The sequence below is a fragment of the Fusarium solani genome (assembly GCF_023522795.1).
Source record: "Fusarium solani strain SB1 chromosome Unknown bctg00000002, whole genome shotgun sequence".
Lineage (NCBI taxonomy): Eukaryota > Fungi > Ascomycota > Sordariomycetes > Hypocreales > Nectriaceae > Fusarium > Fusarium solani.
Window position 1 is genome coordinate 1,139,156 of NW_027072155.1, and position 20,066 is coordinate 1,159,221.

Consider the following 20,066-nt stretch of genomic DNA (forward strand, 5'->3'; position numbering starts at 1 on the left):
ATAAGGTTTTTTATTTTTAGCTTATATTTAATATTAAAATTAAAGGTAAATAATTAATAAACCTAGTAAGTAAGTTTATCTTATAGGTCTTTAATTACTATCTTAATAATACTTATAAATATTTAATAATTTATTAAGATTAAGAATTTCTCTATGAGTCTTTATAGGTAATAAGACTAATATTTAAGGCTCTTAATAATTATTAATAGCTCTTATTATCTTATAGCTTATTATTACTCTTAGTTTTATAATTTTTATAATTAATAAATAAATAACTATTATTAAGTATTAATTAATTAAATTAAAATACTTAAAATAGCCTTTAGTAGGATATTTATTTTTATTTTAATTAAAAGTAATAAGTCTTAGTAGTAAAAAATTAATATAAATTAAAGGCTTATTTAAGCTATTAAAAGACTTATTTTATATTAATTATTTAAATAAACTTATTTTTTTGATTTTTTTGATTTTTTTTTAATAGAAATATAATTAGGCTTATTATTACTAAATATTATATATTAATTATTTAATAAAAGTTATAAAAGCCTAAAAAGACTTATATATTTTTAAAGCTAATTAAGGCTTATTACTTAGATATTAACTTAACTTAAATAAGGTTTATTGTTATTTCTTTTTAGGTAATAATATACCTAAGGAACTTAATACTTTATTAATAAAATTTATATTTAAATAGCTTATTATATAACTATATTTTAATAAGCTATTATAAAACTTCTTTAAGGTATTTAATATATTTTTCTCTTATTTATAAGTATATTAAGATATTATTTATATAAGATATATAATATATATTTAATATATTAAAAAGTAATTAATAAGTATATATTTAAAATATAATAGAAGTATTAATAAGCCTAAATAATATAATTATATATTAAAAATACTTATACCTTATATAAAAGGCTATCTTTTATTAATTCTTTTTTATAACCTTTATTTAATAATATATAATATAGATATTATTATTGTTGAAATTACTGTTGAAATTACTGTCATTCGCACATTCACACGAGCCAAGATGTACGCATCATGCATTTGACCGGATGGGTTTGATCAATTGAACCTATAGACTTCCATCTGCCGCCGAGTCCGGCGCCGAGCCCCGGCGCCGACACTTTTTAGGTTTGCAGAACTCCGACGCCGACTCCAGGAACCGATCCCTCCGAAACCTATGACGCCGATAACCTCCATTTCCCAACAGTGAGAGATTCGCCACTTTCCATCCCCTTGTACAGACACCCTAACCCAGGCTCACCGCAGCAGTTGCGCCTGCAGCTACGTGGCCAGATCCTGGCTGGCCACAGCAAGACTTCTTCGATCTTCTCATTTGGCGTTGCGGAAGGTGTTGACGCTGATGACGAGAGTCATGAGCCACGCCTCGTACGGGTGCGTGTTGTTGTTGTCTCTCAAGCCATTGAGGAAACCGATTTCCTTCTGGGCGAGATGCCTGCGTTTCTTCAGCTTCCTTTTGAGGGCCTTCAATAAAGAAAGCTCTTCTCTAACGAAGTTGAATCGACCATCTGTATCATAACCAGGTGGAAAGAGGCCAGGCAGAAGAAGAAGAAGGTTGCAGCCGAAGATCGCGAGTTCAACCTGAACCTTTCGTTTGGTAGGCCGCGTGCCCACCGCAACGCTCCGAATGGCTCCGTACGATATCATCTCTCGTAGCCTATTATGGGTGCTTTTCGCGCCCCTGCGAAGCTTGCGGACCTCTTCGGCAAGGTCATCCTGGTCATATAGGAAGGCATGCCGATAGGCATTGGCCGCGCTGCTTTGATCCGCTGGTTGAAGGTCTTTGCGGAAAGCAGCCATCGCGATCTCGTTGGTGTGTTGTTGATCAGTTGGCCGGTCGCAGATTGGTTGACTGGTTGGTTGTGGTTGTTGTTGGTTGTGGTTGAACCTCCTCTCACGAGGATAACGGAAGCGATTTTGACCTCTTCAAGTGGTTGAGAATTGCAAGGATGATTGGAAGGTTGACGTCGGAGGGGAGCTGCTACGCGAAGGGGTTAGATTTTAACCACTTCAGCTGGTCAAGATGCAAGCTGTTCATTATGAATAGAGCTAGTTTCAGCGCGTCATTGAAGCTATCGATGATTGTGTGGATAAACCTTATTGATTTGAGCCCATTGAGACCTCAGGCTTTGGGTATAGAGCCTTTATTGTTGAAATTACTGAGATATTGATTGAGATACTTTGATCCCTATTTTGGGTGGCATAAAGTGATAGAATAATAATATAGATATTAATTTTAGAGATTTATTTTATTTTAATAAATTAATTTAAAAAATCTTTAATAAAAAAGAAATATTTATTTTTATTTATAACCTTATTTAATTTATAATAATCTATATATTAATATATTTTTTTATTTTTTTTAGATATAAAAAATATTAAGGTATTTATTTTACTTATTAAATATTTAATATACTTATTTATTAAGTTCTCTATAAAGTATTCCTAAAGGGTAATATATTATGCCTTATTTATAAGGTATAATAGCCTATAAGGTAATTTATTTCTTTAAATAATATTAATCTTATAAGTTATTTCTAATAAAAGTAATGTTTTTTTAATTATTTCTTTATTAAAGAATCTTTTTAAACCTTTAAGTTTAAATAAGAGCCTTTTAATATTTTTTACCCTTATATCTAATAGCTTACTAAGTATAATTATATTTTTCTCTTAAGGCATAAAAGTAATTATAATATATAATATATAAATAGCTTCTTAATTTTTAATAATATTTTAAAAAAGAGATTTTAGATTTATAAAGGTAATTTTTTTATAATATTATAAATTAATAATATAATTAATAATAATATTTTCTTATCTCATAAATAATTAAAAAAAATTATATTATACCTCCTTAAGCTAATATTAAAACTTATAAATATTTATTATATTTTTTATAGTATTTTATAATTATTAAGAAAAAAATAATATAAGCTAATAAATATTCCCTAGGTTTATTTTATCTTTTTTAAAAGATTTTAACCTTAAGGTAATATAATTTATTATAAGCTTAAGTTTAAGCTTTTTAATAAGGTTTATATTAATTAAATTAATTTTAGATCTTATATTAAGGAATATATTAAGCTCTTCTTTAATAAGCCCTGAGAGAATTAATCTTTTTACTTAGGCTATTTTCCCTATAAGTATTTATTTAATAAGGGTTATAAATAGAGCGTTAAGTTTCTCTTTTATTTATTTTAATTTTTTACGTTATTTAATTTTTTAATGTAAATATAATTAATTTTTACTAAGGAATTATTTTTCTTAAGAGGGGTTTAATTTATATTACTTTATTTCTTTAATAAGTAATCTAAGGCTTTATAGCCTAATTAATTATAGCTATAATATCTAATTATTGTTAATCTCTTATTAATATATATATAATATATTATTATTATAGGTATACTTAAGTAATTCTAAGTTCCTTAATAAAAGTAATAATAAGCTATATTTTTATTTTTTTCTTATTTTAGTAATAATATATTATAAAAAGTATATTATTATATAAAATATTAAAGGGGAATTTCTTTTTTTCTTCATATAATAATTATAAGTTAATTTCTTATAGTTTTAAGTTAATATATTATTTTTATATAAATATAAGATATTTTTCTTAAAAAAGAAAGTTTATTAATAAGCTAATAATATATATTTTTTATTTAAATTAAAATATATAACTAAGCTTAATTATAAATTATTTAATTTATTATTTAATTATAATACTAGGCCTTAATTAATTCATAGCTATAATAGCTTTAATTTAAGTATTAATTTTAAGTATATTAATATACTTAATTAAATACTTATAGTTATATTATAATAATTTCTTATAATCTTTATAAGAAATAAATAGTAATTACTTAATAAGTTATATTAATACTTAGTTTTATTATAATAAATAATCTAAGATTATTTATTATTATCTTTATTTATTTTATTAATAGTATTATTACTTTTATTATTATAATCTTTTAAACTTTTTTAAAAATAACAAACTTAAAAAAGATATTACTAATATACTTACTTTTTCTTATTATTACCTTAATGTTATTTTTTAATATAATATTATACCTAGGGTATAACCCCTTTATGAGTATTATTTCTTATTAAGTAAGTAAATAATATTCTTAGATTATATTAAAAAGTAATCTCTATACTTATATAGAGATATTAAGAAAATCTTTAGAAAAAAAGTCTCTTATTATTTTTTATTCTCTTAGATTAGCTATTTAAGGTCTTCTATATCTATATAACCTAAGATCCTTAATCTTATAATTAAAGTAATAAATAATATTACTATTTTTCTCTTTTATTCTAACTTTATTAGGTTATGTTTATTAATATAGCACTAAGCTTTTAGCTATTAATTAATAAGGGTATTCCCGCATAACTTATTTATCTTAATAATATATTAATTTTTTATAAAAGTAAAAATTAAAGAATTATAATAATGTAGGCCTAATTAATATAATAAAGGTAATATTAGAGATATAAGATAAGTTTAATTTATTAATTAGATTTTAACTTAGTAAAGCTTTTATAATACTTTATTAAGAAGTATTTTATATAGCTTAATGCTTATATAGTTATTTAAGGATTTCTTAGCCTATTAGTAATTGCTAGTATAACTTAAATATTCTTATAATATTCTTCTTAGATTTGATTTTATTTAAAATAAAACTTAAAGTATTTTAGTTAATATCTTAATAATTTTAATAATAAAAAATTTATATTTAAAGCCGAAGGTTTTAATAGGCTTAAATTAATATATTTTATTTATATATTTATTAATAAGTTTGATTATATATTAAAATTAGCTTTATTTATAATAAATAAGTTATATTTTAATTAGCTAAAAAGATTAAAATCCCTTTTATATAATAACTCTCTCTTTTAATATTAATCTTTTAATTATTTTTATAATTCTTAATAACTTAAAGAAATTAAAATCTTAAAAAAATATATTTATATTATTTTTATTCAAGGAATTTAATTATAATTAATACTATATTAATACTAAGAATATAATAATTATTTTTTATAAAATCTTTTAATTAAATAATTAAAGTAATATAATTAATACTTATTAATATAATTTTTAATATAAGTAAAATAACTTTATTAAGATAATATATAAGCTATATAAAAATATTAAAAATACTTATAATAAGCTATAAAAAATAATATGAAATAAAGCCTTTTAAAGGATTAAATTAAATGTAAAGCTTAATTAATTAATATATTTTAAACTTATAATCTTTAAGTATATTATTCTTTTTTTAGCCTTTTTTTATTAAATTATATTATTAATATAAGATTTAATTTTATTAAAAATAAGCTTTTTTTATTAAAAACTTTTAATAAAAATTAAAATAAACAGAAAATCTTATTAATAAAAATATTGTATTCTTTAAGGACTTATAAAATAATAACTAATAGAAAATATAATTTATAACCCTTATTATTCATATTAATACCTTTTATAATATTAAATATAAAAATTAAAAAAAGTCTTATTATAATTAGCTAGGATCTAACTATATAGCTATAAGTATAATATTAAGAAATAAAAATTATTAATATTATAAGTTTACTTAAAGAGATTAGTTCTTAGAGTTAGTATTAGAGTTAAAACATAAAAAGTAATAATGCTAAATTTAATAGTAAATAAAGGTCTATAGGTTTCATTAATTAAATGTATTTAATTAGATATATAGTATATATATCTTAGCTTATATAAATATATAAATAATAATAATTTTAATAATAATTTTAGTAATAAATATATAACTAATAGTAGGTATAATAATATATTAAAACTAGCTTTATTTATAGTAAAGAGGTTCTATTTTAATTAATTTGAGAGGTTAAGATCCTTTATATATAATAGCTTTTCCCTTTAATACTAACCTTTTAATTATTTATTTAATTCTTAATTACTTAAAGAAAATAAAATCTTAAAGGATTATATTCTTAATATCATTATTAAAAGAGGTTTAATTATAATTAATAGTAATAACTATAATTAATTAATAATCTTTATAAAAAGATATTATAATCTTCTTAATATATTATTAATTAAATACTTAAAAAAATATAATTAATACTTATTAATATAATTTTTAATATAATTAAAACAATTTTATTCAAGTAATTTATAAGCTTTATAAAGATATTATAAATATTTATAATAAGCTATAAGAAATAATATTAATAAAAGGTTTAATTTTATTAAAAAAGAACTTTTTTTATTAAAGGCTTTTAATAAAAAGCTAAAAAAATAAAGAGATTTTACTAATAAAGATATTATATTCCTTAAGGATATATAATATTATAATTTATCTAAAGCATAGCTTATAACCTTAATTAATAATCTTAATACTTGTTATAATATTAAATTAAAAAGTTAAAAAGATTAATTAGCTAAGATCTAGCTATATAGCTATAAATATAATTTTATTACAAAATACAAGATATTAATATTATAAGTTTACTTAGAGGGATTAGTTATTAGAATTAAAAATTAAGTTTTATAAACTTAAAAAGTATTATTATTAGACTTAATAATAAGCAAATATTAATATATTTAATTAATTAAAGTTATTTAATTAAATATAATATATATATATATCTTAGTATATATAAAAATATAAATAATAATTATTTTGTTTTTATTTTATTACTTTATATTACCTAAAATAAGAATTAAAATATCTTAATTAATATCTTAGTAATTTTAATAATAAAGGCTTTATACCTTAAGCCTAAGGTCTTAATAGGCTTAAATTAATAAGGTTTATCTATATAATTACTAATAGCTTTAATAATATATTAAAACTAGCTCTATTTATAATAAATAGCTTATATCTTAATTAACTAAAATAATTAAAATCTAATACCTTCGCATAGTAATTCCCCTCTAATATTAACTATTTAATTATCCTTATAAAAAGAAATATAATTATAATTAATAATAACTATAATTAACTAATTAATAATAAAAATAATATAACTAATACCTATTAATATGCCTTTTTATATAATTAAGATAAGCTTATTAAAGAGGTCTATAAGCTTTATAGGGGCATAAAAAATACCTATAATAAGCTATAAGAAATAATATTATATAGAGCTATTTATATTATTATAATAAATATATAGCTTATTAAATAAAAGGTTTAAATTAAACTTATAATCTTTAGCTATAATTTTTTTTTTATTTAGCCTCTTTTTATTTAATTATAATATAAATAATTAATTTAATTTTATTAAAGAAAAACTTGTTTTATTAAAGGCCCTTATAAAAAAGGTAAAGAAATATAAATATCTTACTTAGAAAGAAATTAATTTTCTTAATAGCTTAAGAGATAATAATAATATATACTTATATAAGGCATAACTTATAACTCTTATTATTAATATTAATACCTTTTATAATACTAAATAAAAAAATTAAAGAAATCTTATAGCTAGCTAAGATCTAGCTATATAGCTATAGGTATAATTATTATAATAAGCCTAGGTTAAGGTATTTATATAAGGGGATAAAAAGTAATAAATCTCTTATTATTAGGAAATAGAGGTTATTAATATTATAGGTTTTAGAGGGATTAATTCTTAGAGTTAGCATTAGAGTTTAAACCAAAAAGTATTAGCGCTAAGGCTTAGCGCTAGACTTAGTAATAAATAGAAGTCTATAAGTTTAATTAATTAAACTTATCTAGTTAAATATATAATATACATATCTTAGTTTATATAAATATATAAATAATAGTAATTTTAATAGTAATTTTAATCATAAATAATAATTATTTTAAATATATAATTATACTTTTTAGGCTAATTAATATATTAATTATATATTAAGATATATATATAGGTCTTTTATTAACCTCTTAGATATATATTATATTATATTATATATAGAAATATTATTTAAATTTATTTCTTTTAGAAATATATAAATTTTATAAATATTTTATTATTTTTATAAAAAGCTTATAAGTTATTACTTAGTAATAGGTATAAAGCTATTAGTAAAAATACTTAAAAATATCTAAATTACAAAAATTCTAATAAGGCTTTTTAAGATTTAAAGCATATATATATTATATAATTATTTTTTAATATTAAGATTTATATTTATTAATAATTAATAAATAAAAATATATTAATTAAGGCTATATGAAATACCTTAACTTAGCTTATAAACTTATAATTAAAACTTATATTTTATTAATTAAAGAGACTCTAAGATATTAAATAATATTAAATAATATATTAATAAAAGCTTTTTATTATTATTAATAATCTAAAATATTTAAGACATTATTTATTTTTATATATTACTAGGCTTTTATAAGTATTATAAGTACCTTGTTAAAAAGTCTTAAAAATAAATTAGCTAAATAGTTATATAAGCTATTTATTTATTTATTTTAATATCTAATATTAGCTAAGTATAAAGAATTTAATAAATAGCTATTTTAAGACAACTTAATTATATAAAAAGAGAAATATCTTATAATACTATATTTCTAATTTTAATTAAGAAACTTATTTTTATATATAATCTTATTTATTATTAAAACTATTATTAAAATTATTATTATTTATATATTTATTTAAGCTAAGATATATATATTATATATTAAATTAGATAAATTTAATCAATTAAACCTATAGACCTTTATTTATCGCTAAGTCTAATATTTATACTTTTTAGATTTATAAAACTCTAATATTAAGTCTAAGAATTAATCCCTCTAAATAAACCTATAATATTAATATCCTTTGTTTCTTAAAAAGAAAATCTAAAAAAAAATTCTTATAATTAAAGATATTATATTCCTTAAATATATATAAGATACTAATTAATATTAAATATACTTTATAATATTTATTATTAATATTAATACTATTTATAATATTTAATAAAAAGATTAAAAAAGTCTTATAATTAGCTGAGATTTAGCTATATAGCTATAAATATACTTCTATTAAAGCCTTTAATAATATAAACTTTTATTGAATATTAGTATAGTTTTTATTAATATTATACTTAAATAAGTAAAATTAAAATAAAAAATAAATATTATAATTAAAGATTATAAGTTTAATTTATATTAATTAATTAAGTTTTATATTTAATTTTATATTTTAAAGGACTTTATTTAATAGTATTTTTTATAAATACTTTTAATACCTTGATAAAGCTTATAAATTACCTTAATAAAGTTATTTTAATTATATTAAATATTATATTAATATATATTAATTATATTATTTTAATTAATTTATTAAAGATCTTTATAAAAAATACTTATTATAATTTTATTATTAATGTATTATTAATTAAATAGCTAATTATAAATTAATCAATTAATTAATTATTATTAGTTATAATTAAACTTTCTCTTATAAGAATAATAAAAATAATTTTAGCCTATTTAAGTAATTAAGAATTATAAGAATAATTAAAAGGTTAATATTAAAGAGGAGAATTATTATATAAAAGGGTTAGATTTTAACCTTTTAAGCTAATTAAGATATAACCTATTTAGTATAAATAAAGCTAATTTTAGTATATTATTAAAGCTATTAATAGTTATATAGATAAAGCTTATTAATTTATGACTATTAAGACCTTAGGTTTTAGGTATAAAGCCTTTATTATTAAAATTACTAATATATTAACTAAGATATTTTAATCCATATTTCAGGTAAAATAAAGTCTAAGAATAAAAAAAATATATAATCTTATATTAAGTATCTAAATAAAGATTATTAAACTTAAAAAGAAGATATTAATAACTAAGATATATATTTATACTATATAAGCTATAATAAGAATACTTTTTATCTTTAATAAATATATACTTAAGAGTATTATTTATTACTTAATATTCATAATTATAACTTAATATTAAAAAGTAAGAGAGATTAAAGTAAGTCCTTTATAAATAATCTAAAAAAGAAAAGGCTTTTAAAAATAAAGCCCCTAGGGACTAATTTATAGCTAGGGTTATTATTTTAAAGTAATATATCTTATATCTAATTATAAGACTTTTAATAAATAATAATATATATATTTTTTTTTAAATTTTTATAAAGGCTTAATATATTAATTAAAGAAATATATAATTATAAGTAATAGTATTAATAATTAATAATAAAAATATATAATATCTAGAAATTATAATAATTAGTAAATTATTACCTTATAATTATTATAATTTAAAGAAAAATTAATAATCCTTAAATAATATACCTTATATAAAGAGATCTTATAAAGATATTATACTAACTTAAGAATACGATCTATAAAGTCTTTATAGACCTTATACTTAATAAAAAAGAAATTTTATTAGCTAAGTATTATAAATAATCTTTATAAATAAAAAGTTATTTAATTTTATTAAGGCATTTAATGATTAAGGCATAAATTATATAATTAACTATACTTAAAATTATTATTATTTTATTTATTTTATAAAATTAACATAGATACTAATATAAGAATATTAAATAATATAAAAAGTAATAATAAATATTATAATTTAACTTAAATAATTATATATAAGATAATTAAATATATAATAGTTATATAAATTATAAAGTATTTTAATCTTAACCTTAATAAATATATATTTAATACTTCTTAGGTAATAATTAAAAAGTATATATATTATTAATATTTGAATAATATAGTATATATTTATTATAATATATAAATATTATACTTGATAATTTATATAGTTAATACTTAGATTTATTTTAAAAGTATATCTTAAGATATTTTATTAATATTTAATATATTTTTTATATTTAACTATTAATCTAAAGACAATATAGAATAAATACCATACTTAAAATTAGTTTACATACTTTTATATAGTAATACTATAAGCTTTATAACTTTAATACTTAAGATATTTTAAAATAATCAGAGATCTTAGGTTAAATTAAGTAAAAGATATAAAAATATTCATAAAAGGCCTAAAAGTTATAAGCTAAGTAATATAATTTAAGATATACCCTATAGAAATATTAAGAGAGATAGATTATTAATATATTTATAACTAACTATAAGATATATTACTTTGAAATAATAATAATTATTATAATTAAGTCCCTAGAGGCTTATTAAGAGTTTTTTATTTACTTAGTAATTTATATAATATTTTTTATTTTATCTATTAATTATTAATATTAATTAATAATAATAAATATTATATAATAAATATAATTTTGTATATATATTTATAATAAAGAAAATTCTTATTATAACTTGTATTATATAAATATATATAATTAAAATATTTATTTTACTTATAAATATAATAATATATTATTAACTAAGTTTTAATAATATATATATATGCTTTAATTTTATAATAAATATACATAAAATATTTTATAAAGGGATCTCTCTTTTTATATAATAGGATCTTCTTAAAAGATTATTTATAAGCTTTTTTATTCTTAGCTTATATTTCAAATTAACATTAATAATAAATAATTACTAAACTTAATATAGATGCTTATCTTATAAATCTTTTATTAATATCTTAATAATACCTATAGGTATTTAATAATTTATTAAAATTAAGAATCTTTCTTTCTAAGAATCTTTATATATAATAAGATTAATATTTAAGGCTCTTAATAACTATTAATAACTTTCATTATCTTATAACTTCTTAGTATTTTTAATCTTATAATTTTTATAATAAATAAATAAATAATTAGTATTAAATATTAATTAATTATATAAAAGTACTTAAAATAGCCTTTATTAAGATATTTATTATTATTATATTTAAAAGTAATATATCTTAATAACAAAGAATTAATATAAAATAAAAGGCTTATTTAAATTATAAAGAGTCTATTTTTATATTAGTTATTTAAGTAAGTATATTATTTTTAGTTTTACTTTTTTTTAATTTAAATATAATTAAGCTATTATTATTAAATAATATATAATAAACTATTAATAAAAATTATAAAAGCCTAAAAATATCTATATATATTTAAAACTAATAAGGGTTATTACTGAGATTTTAATTTAATATAAATAAAATGAATTTGTATTTTTTCTTAAGTAATAATATATTTAAATAACTTAATATATAATTATATTTTAATAAAGTATTATAAGACCTCTCTAAGATATTTAATATATTCTTTTTTATTTATAAGTAAATTAAGATATGTTATATATAAAATATATAATATATATATAATAAATTAAAAAGTAATCAATAAATATATAGTTAAGATATATTAAAAATATTCATACGCCTAAATAATATAATTATATATTAAATATATTTTAATTTTATATAAAAGATTATTTTTTATTAAATTTTTTTTATGACTCTTACTTTAATAATATATATAATATATATTTATCTTGGAGATTTATTTTATTTTAATATATTAACTTAAGAGGTCTTTAATAAAAAAACATTAATTTTTAATTATAACCTTATTTTATTTTAAACTTTAAGATTTAAAAAGTCTTTTTAATAACAAAATAAGTAAGGAAATATTATTTTTATTAAAAATCACTTATAAGAGTAATATTATTTAAAGAAATATATTATTTTATAAATTATTATATCTTAGAAATAAGATATACTATATTAACCCTTGAAGAATACTTTATAAAGAGTGTAATAAATAAATATATTAGATATATAATAAGTATATTAAATATATGAATTTTATTATATCTAAGAAAAACATAAATATATATATATAAACTATTATAAATAAAAGCCCCTTAATATTTTTTAGTTTTATATTTAATAACTTATTAAATATAATTATATTTTTATATTAAGATAAAAAAATAATTATAATTTATAATATATAAATAACCTCTTAGTTTTTTATAATATATTTATATAAATATTTTAAATCTATAAAAGTAATCTCTTTATAATTCTATAAGTTAATAATATAATTAATAATAATATATTTTTACTTTATAAAATAATAAGATAAAATTATATTATATATCTCTAAGTTAATTTTAATATTTATATATATTTATTATTTATTATTAAAATTACTATTAAAATTACTATTATTTATATATTTATATAAGCTAAGATATACGCATTATGTATTTAACCGGATAGGTTTAATTAATTAAACTTATAGATCTCTATCTACCGCCGAGTTCTAGAGCTAATACTTTTTAGGTTTAAACTCCGACGCCGACTCTAGGAACCAATCCCTCCGAGTAAACCTATAACGCTAATAACCTCTATTTCCCAATATTACGGCTATAGCTACATAGCTAGATCCTTGCTAGCTAACTTCTTTAATCTTCTTATTTAGCGTTGCGAAAGGTATTAATGCTAATAATAAGGGTTATAAGCCACGCTTTATACTAGTTATTATACTACAACTAGGTAAAAAGAGGCTAAGAAAAAGAAAAAAGAAATTATAATTAAAGATCGCGAGTTTAATCTATACTAATCAGCTAAGTATAATACTTAACTTAATGCTCTAAAGGGCTCTAGTTTATATTATTTTTTATAGCTTATTATAAGTATTTTTAATGCCCTTATAAAGCTTATAGGCCGCCTTAGTAAGGCTATCTTACTTAGATTAAAAGTTATACTAATAGATATTAGCTGCGTTACTTTAATTATTTAATTAAAGGTCTTTAAGGAAAATAATTATTATAATTTTATTATTAATATATTATTAATTAATTAGCTAGTTATAGATTTATTAACTAATTAGTTATTATTAATTATAACTAAACCTCTTTTAATAAGGATAATAAAAGTATAATTCTTTAAGATTTTAGCCTCTTTAAGTAATTAAGAATTATAAAGATAATTAAAAGATTAATATTAAAAGAGAGAGCTATTATAGAATAGGGTTAAATTTTAACCTCTTTAGCTAGTTAAGATATAACTAATCTATTATAAATAAAGCTAATTTTAGCGTATTATTAAAGCTATTAATAATTATAGAGATAGATTTTATAAATTTAAGCTTATTAAGACCTTAGGCTTTAATTATAGAGCCTTTATTATTAAAATTCTTAAGATATTAACTAAGATACTTTGATTTTTATTTTAAGTAAAATAAAATATAAAAATAATAAATATTTATTTTTTATTTTATAACTTTTTATAATTATAAATAAAAAAATATAAATTAATAAAGATTTTTTAAATTTATTTTATTTTTTTAAAAAATTATAATTATAAGATAACACTTATTAAGTTATTATAAGTATAAATTTAAACTTTATATTAATCTTATTTTTTATATTTATAATCTTATTTATATCCTAGCTTTAATAAATCCTTATACTTTTATTATTATTTAATATATTATTAAGGCTCTTAATATTTATAATTTAACTTAACTATTATTATAATTACTATTACTATTAGAATTATAATTATTTATATATTAATATAAGCTAAGATATATATATTAAATATTTAACTAAATACGTTTAATTAATTAAACCTATAGACTTTTATTTACTATTAAGTCTAGGGCTAAGCCCTAGTATTAATACTTTTTAAGTATATAAAACTTAAATATTAACTCTAAGAATTAATCCCTTTAAACCCTATAATATTAATAACATTTATTTCTTAATATAATTATACCTATAGCTATATAACTATATCTTAGCTAGCTAATTTCTTTAATCTTCTTATATACTATTATAAAGCGTATTAAGATTTATAATTTAAATTATAAGATATATTTTATATAAATACATATAATTAGTATTTAATAAGTTATTAAGGAAATTAATTTCTTTTAAATACAATACTTATATTTCTTTAGTTTTTTTTAATAAGCCTTAAAAAAGAGAAGTAGTTCTTAATAAAAGTTAATTACTTATATATAATATAATTCAATAAATAAAACCTAACTAACTAAAACTTTTATAATTACAAATTATTATTCTTAGACTTTATTTTACCTAAAATAAGAATTAAAATATATTAGTTAATATCTTATTAAATATAATAATAAAGGCTTTATACCTAACGCCTAAGGTCTTAATAAGCTTAAATTAATAAGGCTTATTTATATAATTATTAATATCTTTACTAATATATTAAAATTAGCTTTATTTATAATAAATAAGTTATATCTTAATTAGCGAAAAAAGTTAAAATTCCTTTTATATAATATAATAGCTCTCTTCTATAATATTAACCTATTAATTATCTTTATAATATTTTATTATTTAAAGAGGCTAAGATCTTAAAGGATTATATTTTTATTATTCTTATTCAAAAAGGTTTAGTTATACTTAATAATCAGGGTTGTGATTGGGTCCTCATACATGTACGACCGGCCGTACAAATAAGATCACGTGATATATCATACGGCCGGTCGTACAAATAAGATCCGTTATGTAAGAGGCACATGTGGCCACATTGCAAGGGGGCCACACACCGCATTTTGGCCCTCGTACAAGACGATTGATAGCTTCTATGGTATTAATTCTAGTTGCCTTGGCTTTTCCCTGCTACAATGGTTGCAATTGACGACTCTCACGGCTTCCCCGATGATGCTCTTCCTCCTGAAGCACAATTTAGCTCACGCGAGGAGCTGACCGCAGCAATCAACGCTTGGGCAGCGCCACGAGGCTATGCCTTTATCTCCCAGAGGTCTTCAAAGACTGCGAATGGGAGACTTCACGTTACCTTCATATGTGATCGTGCAGGAACCCCTCCAGCTGGTGGGAAACGGTTACGGAATACCGCATCACGCCGTATAGGATGCCTCTTCTCTGTCACGGCGAAAGAGAGCCTATGTAGGACTCAATGGCATCTACGGCATCGCCCTGATCCTCGCTTTCATCGTCATAATCACAGCCCAAGCTCTACCCCAGTGGCACATCCAGTACATCGCCAACTATCACAGTCAGATAAATCAATAGTCCGCCAAATGGCCATCTCTGGCGTTAAGCCAAGCGAGATTAGGTCATATTTACATATGACCTCTGATACACTCGCCACGCAGCAGGATATCTACAACTCTATTGCGCAGAGTAAGCGAGAGCTTGCTCGGGGTCAAAGCAGCATACACGCCCTTGCTGAGCAGCTCGACGGCGACGGCTTCTGGAACAAAATCCGGCTCGACGAGAGTGGCAGGGTCGTGGCAGTATTATTTGCACACCCACAGTCACTGGGATACCTCAAACTATACCCTGAGGTGCTTCTCTTGGACTGTACGTATAAGACCAATAAGTATAAGATGCCCCTTCTTGATATAGTTGGTGTTGATGCTTGTCAACGATCCTTCTGTATTGCATTTGCCTTCCTCAGCGGCGAAGAAAAAGATGACTTTACCTGGGTCCTTGAACAGTTGCGGTATATGTATCAGCTTCATGGAGTAGCTCTCCCTTCTGTGATACTCACGGATCGCTGCCTTGCTTGCATGAATGCTATCTCCTCTTCTTCTTGCTTCCCTGAGTCAGCCTTGATCTTATGTCTATGGCATATTAATAAGGCTATCTTGACACATTGTCAGCCCGCCTTTGCTCGAGATAAAAGCAATACTCAATGGCAAGAAGAATGGAAGGATTTCTATGATATGTGGCACGAGATCGTTGATTCAGCCACTGAGGATATCTATAACGAGAGGCTTGAGAAGTGGAAGAAGCGTTATCTTCCCCTGTACGTTGAAGAGATGAGCTATATTATGGAGACCTGGCTAGACCCTCACAAGGAGAGGTTCATCAAGGCCTGGGTTCACCGATACCTTCACTTGGGGCAATTTGTTACATCACGGGCCGAGGGCATCCATCAACTTATCAAGAGCCACATGAAGCACAACAAGATTGATCTCTTTGATGCCTGGAGGATCATTAAGCTTGTTCTATCGAATCAGCTTTCTGAACTTCAGGCCAATCAGGCCAGGCAGGAGATTACTATACCTCTTGATATCTCTGGGGTATTATTTGGTAATATCCGCGGCTGGGTATCACATGAGGCCCTGCGGAAGGTTGATGCTCAACGGGCACGGTTACTAAAGGAGCTTCCCGTGTGTACAGGGGTCTTCACGATGACTCTTGGACTACCTTGTGCTCATAGCCTTCGGCCTTTATTGGTAGAAGGTCAGCCCCTTCAGCTACATCACTTCCATTCACATTGGCGCCTCCAGCGCTCAGGAACCCCCGAGCTTATTATTGAGCCTCGCAGGTTATTTGATCGCCTGGCAGCCAGTTCGACATTGCCACCGTCAAGCACGCAGCGTGAGCCATCTGCGTTTGAGGCCATTGAGAGAGCATCACAACCTAGGGCGCCGCCACAGTGTTCAAAATGTCATCAGACTGGCCATAGGATGAACGCCAAAGTGTGCCCGTTGCGCTACGACCATCTACTCGAACCTCCTCCTCAGGAATCAGCCCCCCCCCTTCAAGCTACGACGACAACGCACACGACAACGCATACATCCAGTCGCTCTATAACCCGCTCAGTATCGCCTGGGTCCCCGTCAGGAGCCTCTATTGTCTCCGAGACTATTACAACCACACATACAACAACACATACAACAATCCGGGTCTTATCCCCCCCGGTAGCTACGCCGGCAGCTACTACGGAGGCGCCTGTGTTGCGAGCTGGTGACCCCCGCGCTATCTATCAAAGATATAAAGAATCACGAGCGGCCTGGTATGCTACGTTACGTCGGGGAGCCCCAAAGACCAATCAACTATATCGGAAGGCTATGGGGCTGCCAATGCGCTATAGCAGAGCGGAATATGACTGGTGCCTTGACTATAAGCAGATGGGGAGACATTGCAAGGAGGGAAGAAGTATTAGAGAGTGGACCAAGGAGGAGCAGATGAGTTATCTAGACTGGGATAAGGCTGAGAACGAGCGAGTTGAGCATAATGTAGGGATAGAGATGGCACAGCAGCCTTTCTCGGGGCGGCGAGGTATGCAGGGAATATGGAATGCCGCTGAGGAAGATCTCGAAGTACAAGAGAGATGGTATCAAAATGGGAAACCCCCCCATTAACATTTGAAGGAATAATATAGCACGTAATTCATATATATCACTATGAAGACAAAGAAAATGCTAATCTCCGAGTATAATTATGGTGACCTAATGGCTTGATTAAATAGAGCTATGGCTGAGTGTAGATGTAGTGCAAAGTGGGCTTGGCCATCACTTATATATATGATAAGTCACGTTAGGGCAATAACACCATAAAATGGCCTTTGAATTATCTACTGTGTGCCCTGCCAAACCCATGTCACATACCCATTCCGGTCAATATTCTGGATATAGATCCCTGACCGCTCCACTGCCCGGATAGCTGGCAGGCTCATAGTCATGCCTATAGCAGGCGTTGGCCACGAGAGGCCTGTGTACGTTACCTCCTCATGGCGATATACCATATCAAGAGACCGAAGGATATTATGAGTCCACAATGGACATACATCAGGGACAGTCCGCTGTTGCCGCTGACCCAAAGAGTCTTCGAGGTACGCAACATGCCATTGTCCCGCAGCCTCGTATCCCCATGCCAACGTATCTATGACAATTGGTTGCCCTTGAGGAGGAAAATATGTCCTAGAGGCTGTTGAATAGGCACCGGGGTTCGCTGCATAATACACAGCAGCTGACGTGACATCCGTTGGCGAGGTATTTGCAAGCCGCCAAGTCTGAACCGCGAATGGCGGCACCGCATTGTGATTGTAGCGCCCTACAGCCTGTGCCTGCTGGTTGTTTTCGATCGGCTGTAGAACAAAGCGGTTGTTCTGGTCCAAAGTAAGCCCAGCCCCTGTTGCAGTATTATCGACGAAGATAGGGATATTAGGCGGGTTCTGGCGCTGGCGCTGGTGTTGTTGATTGTTAGACATCTTGATGATAGTATTGTATATGAGAATAGAGAGCATCTTTCGGTAGAGAAGTCCCTGCCTTATATATTTCATGCGTTGAGGTGATTCACTTATATCGTCGTGATCGCCGTTGTGTGCTTCACGGCCTTGGGCAGCCTGATGCGCTGTAGCTAACGCCAATAGATGATATATTATTCATTGAATAGCTACATCCCTACTGAATCACTCACTATGTTCAATTTGATGCATCACAGCTGCTTCATTAGATGAAGGAGAGGATCTCTCACTCACGCACTTTGGCGGGCTTACATAACGGATCTTATTTGTACGACCGGCCGTATGATATATCACGTGATCTTATTTGTACGGCCGGTCGTACATGTATGAGGACCCGTTGTGATTTAGTCACTTTAGTCTTAGTCAAGGGTCTGATTTATTCACTTTAGTCTAGTTAGGCCTATGATTAATTCACTTTTGTCTAGTTAAGCCCTTGATTTAGTTAGGCTATTTTAGTCTTAGTTAGACTAAGACTAAGACTAAGACTTATTAGTTAGACTAAAAAGTTAAGTATTTAGTTACCTTAAAAATAAGGAAAATTACTAAAAATAGCTTTATAGGCTTAATTAGGAAATATTATATAACATATATAACTTTAAAGAATACTATTAACTAGCCCTTAGTTATAATATATTTTATTTTATTTTTAATTAGCCTATATAGGTAATTATTAATTTTATTATATCTTAATTTTTAAAAAGCTTTAATTTAATCTTTAAGAGTATTTTCTCTCTTAAATTACGTATTTTATTATTATCCTAGCTAATCTATTAGATTATATAATAAAGAAATTATTTATAAAAACCCTTTTTATTATGCTATATAATATATATTTTATCTTAATTTTAATTAGCTTATTAAAAGGGTTATAATTTATTTGAAAATACCCTTTTTTAAAGCTTTAATTAGAGCCTTTAAAGTATCTTCTCCTAAAAAATTACTTATTTTATTTTCTCTTACCGTTTTTTAGGCGCTTATATAATAATAAAAATATATATATAAGGTAGACCTTTGCTCCCTTTAAATAATATTTTTTATATAGTTTTAAGTATTAAGCTAATTATATTATAATTTATTAGAAAATATTAATTCCTAAATAGCTTAATTATATACTTTATA

The 20,066-nt window shown here is 23.3% G+C and overlaps 3 protein-coding genes across 3 annotated transcripts; 1 reads left to right on the top strand and 2 right to left on the bottom strand.

Annotated features, from left to right (window-relative positions):
* Window positions 1-1,344: 1,344 nt before the first annotated feature.
* Window positions 1,345-1,833, bottom strand: MRS44_004332 (uncharacterized protein; the record flags this gene model as incomplete). The annotated part of the gene is made up of 1 exon (XM_065622159.1): window positions 1,345-1,833. The coding sequence occupies one exon, from the start codon at window positions 1,831-1,833 to the stop codon at window positions 1,345-1,347; it is 489 nt and encodes a 162-aa protein (XP_065478231.1).
* Window positions 1,834-15,570: 13,737 nt separating this feature from the next.
* On the top strand, window positions 15,571-18,063 carry MRS44_004333 (uncharacterized protein; the record flags this gene model as incomplete). The annotated part of the gene is made up of 1 exon (XM_065622160.1): window positions 15,571-18,063. One exon carries the CDS (start codon window positions 15,571-15,573, stop codon window positions 18,061-18,063), a length of 2,493 nt encoding a protein of 830 aa, XP_065478232.1.
* A 212-nt stretch (window positions 18,064-18,275) lies between these two features.
* On the bottom strand, window positions 18,276-18,911 carry MRS44_004334 (uncharacterized protein; the record flags this gene model as incomplete). Its single annotated transcript, XM_065622161.1, has 1 exon — window positions 18,276-18,911. The coding sequence occupies one exon, from the start codon at window positions 18,909-18,911 to the stop codon at window positions 18,276-18,278; it is 636 nt and encodes a 211-aa protein (XP_065478233.1).
* Window positions 18,912-20,066: the final 1,155 nt, after the last annotated feature.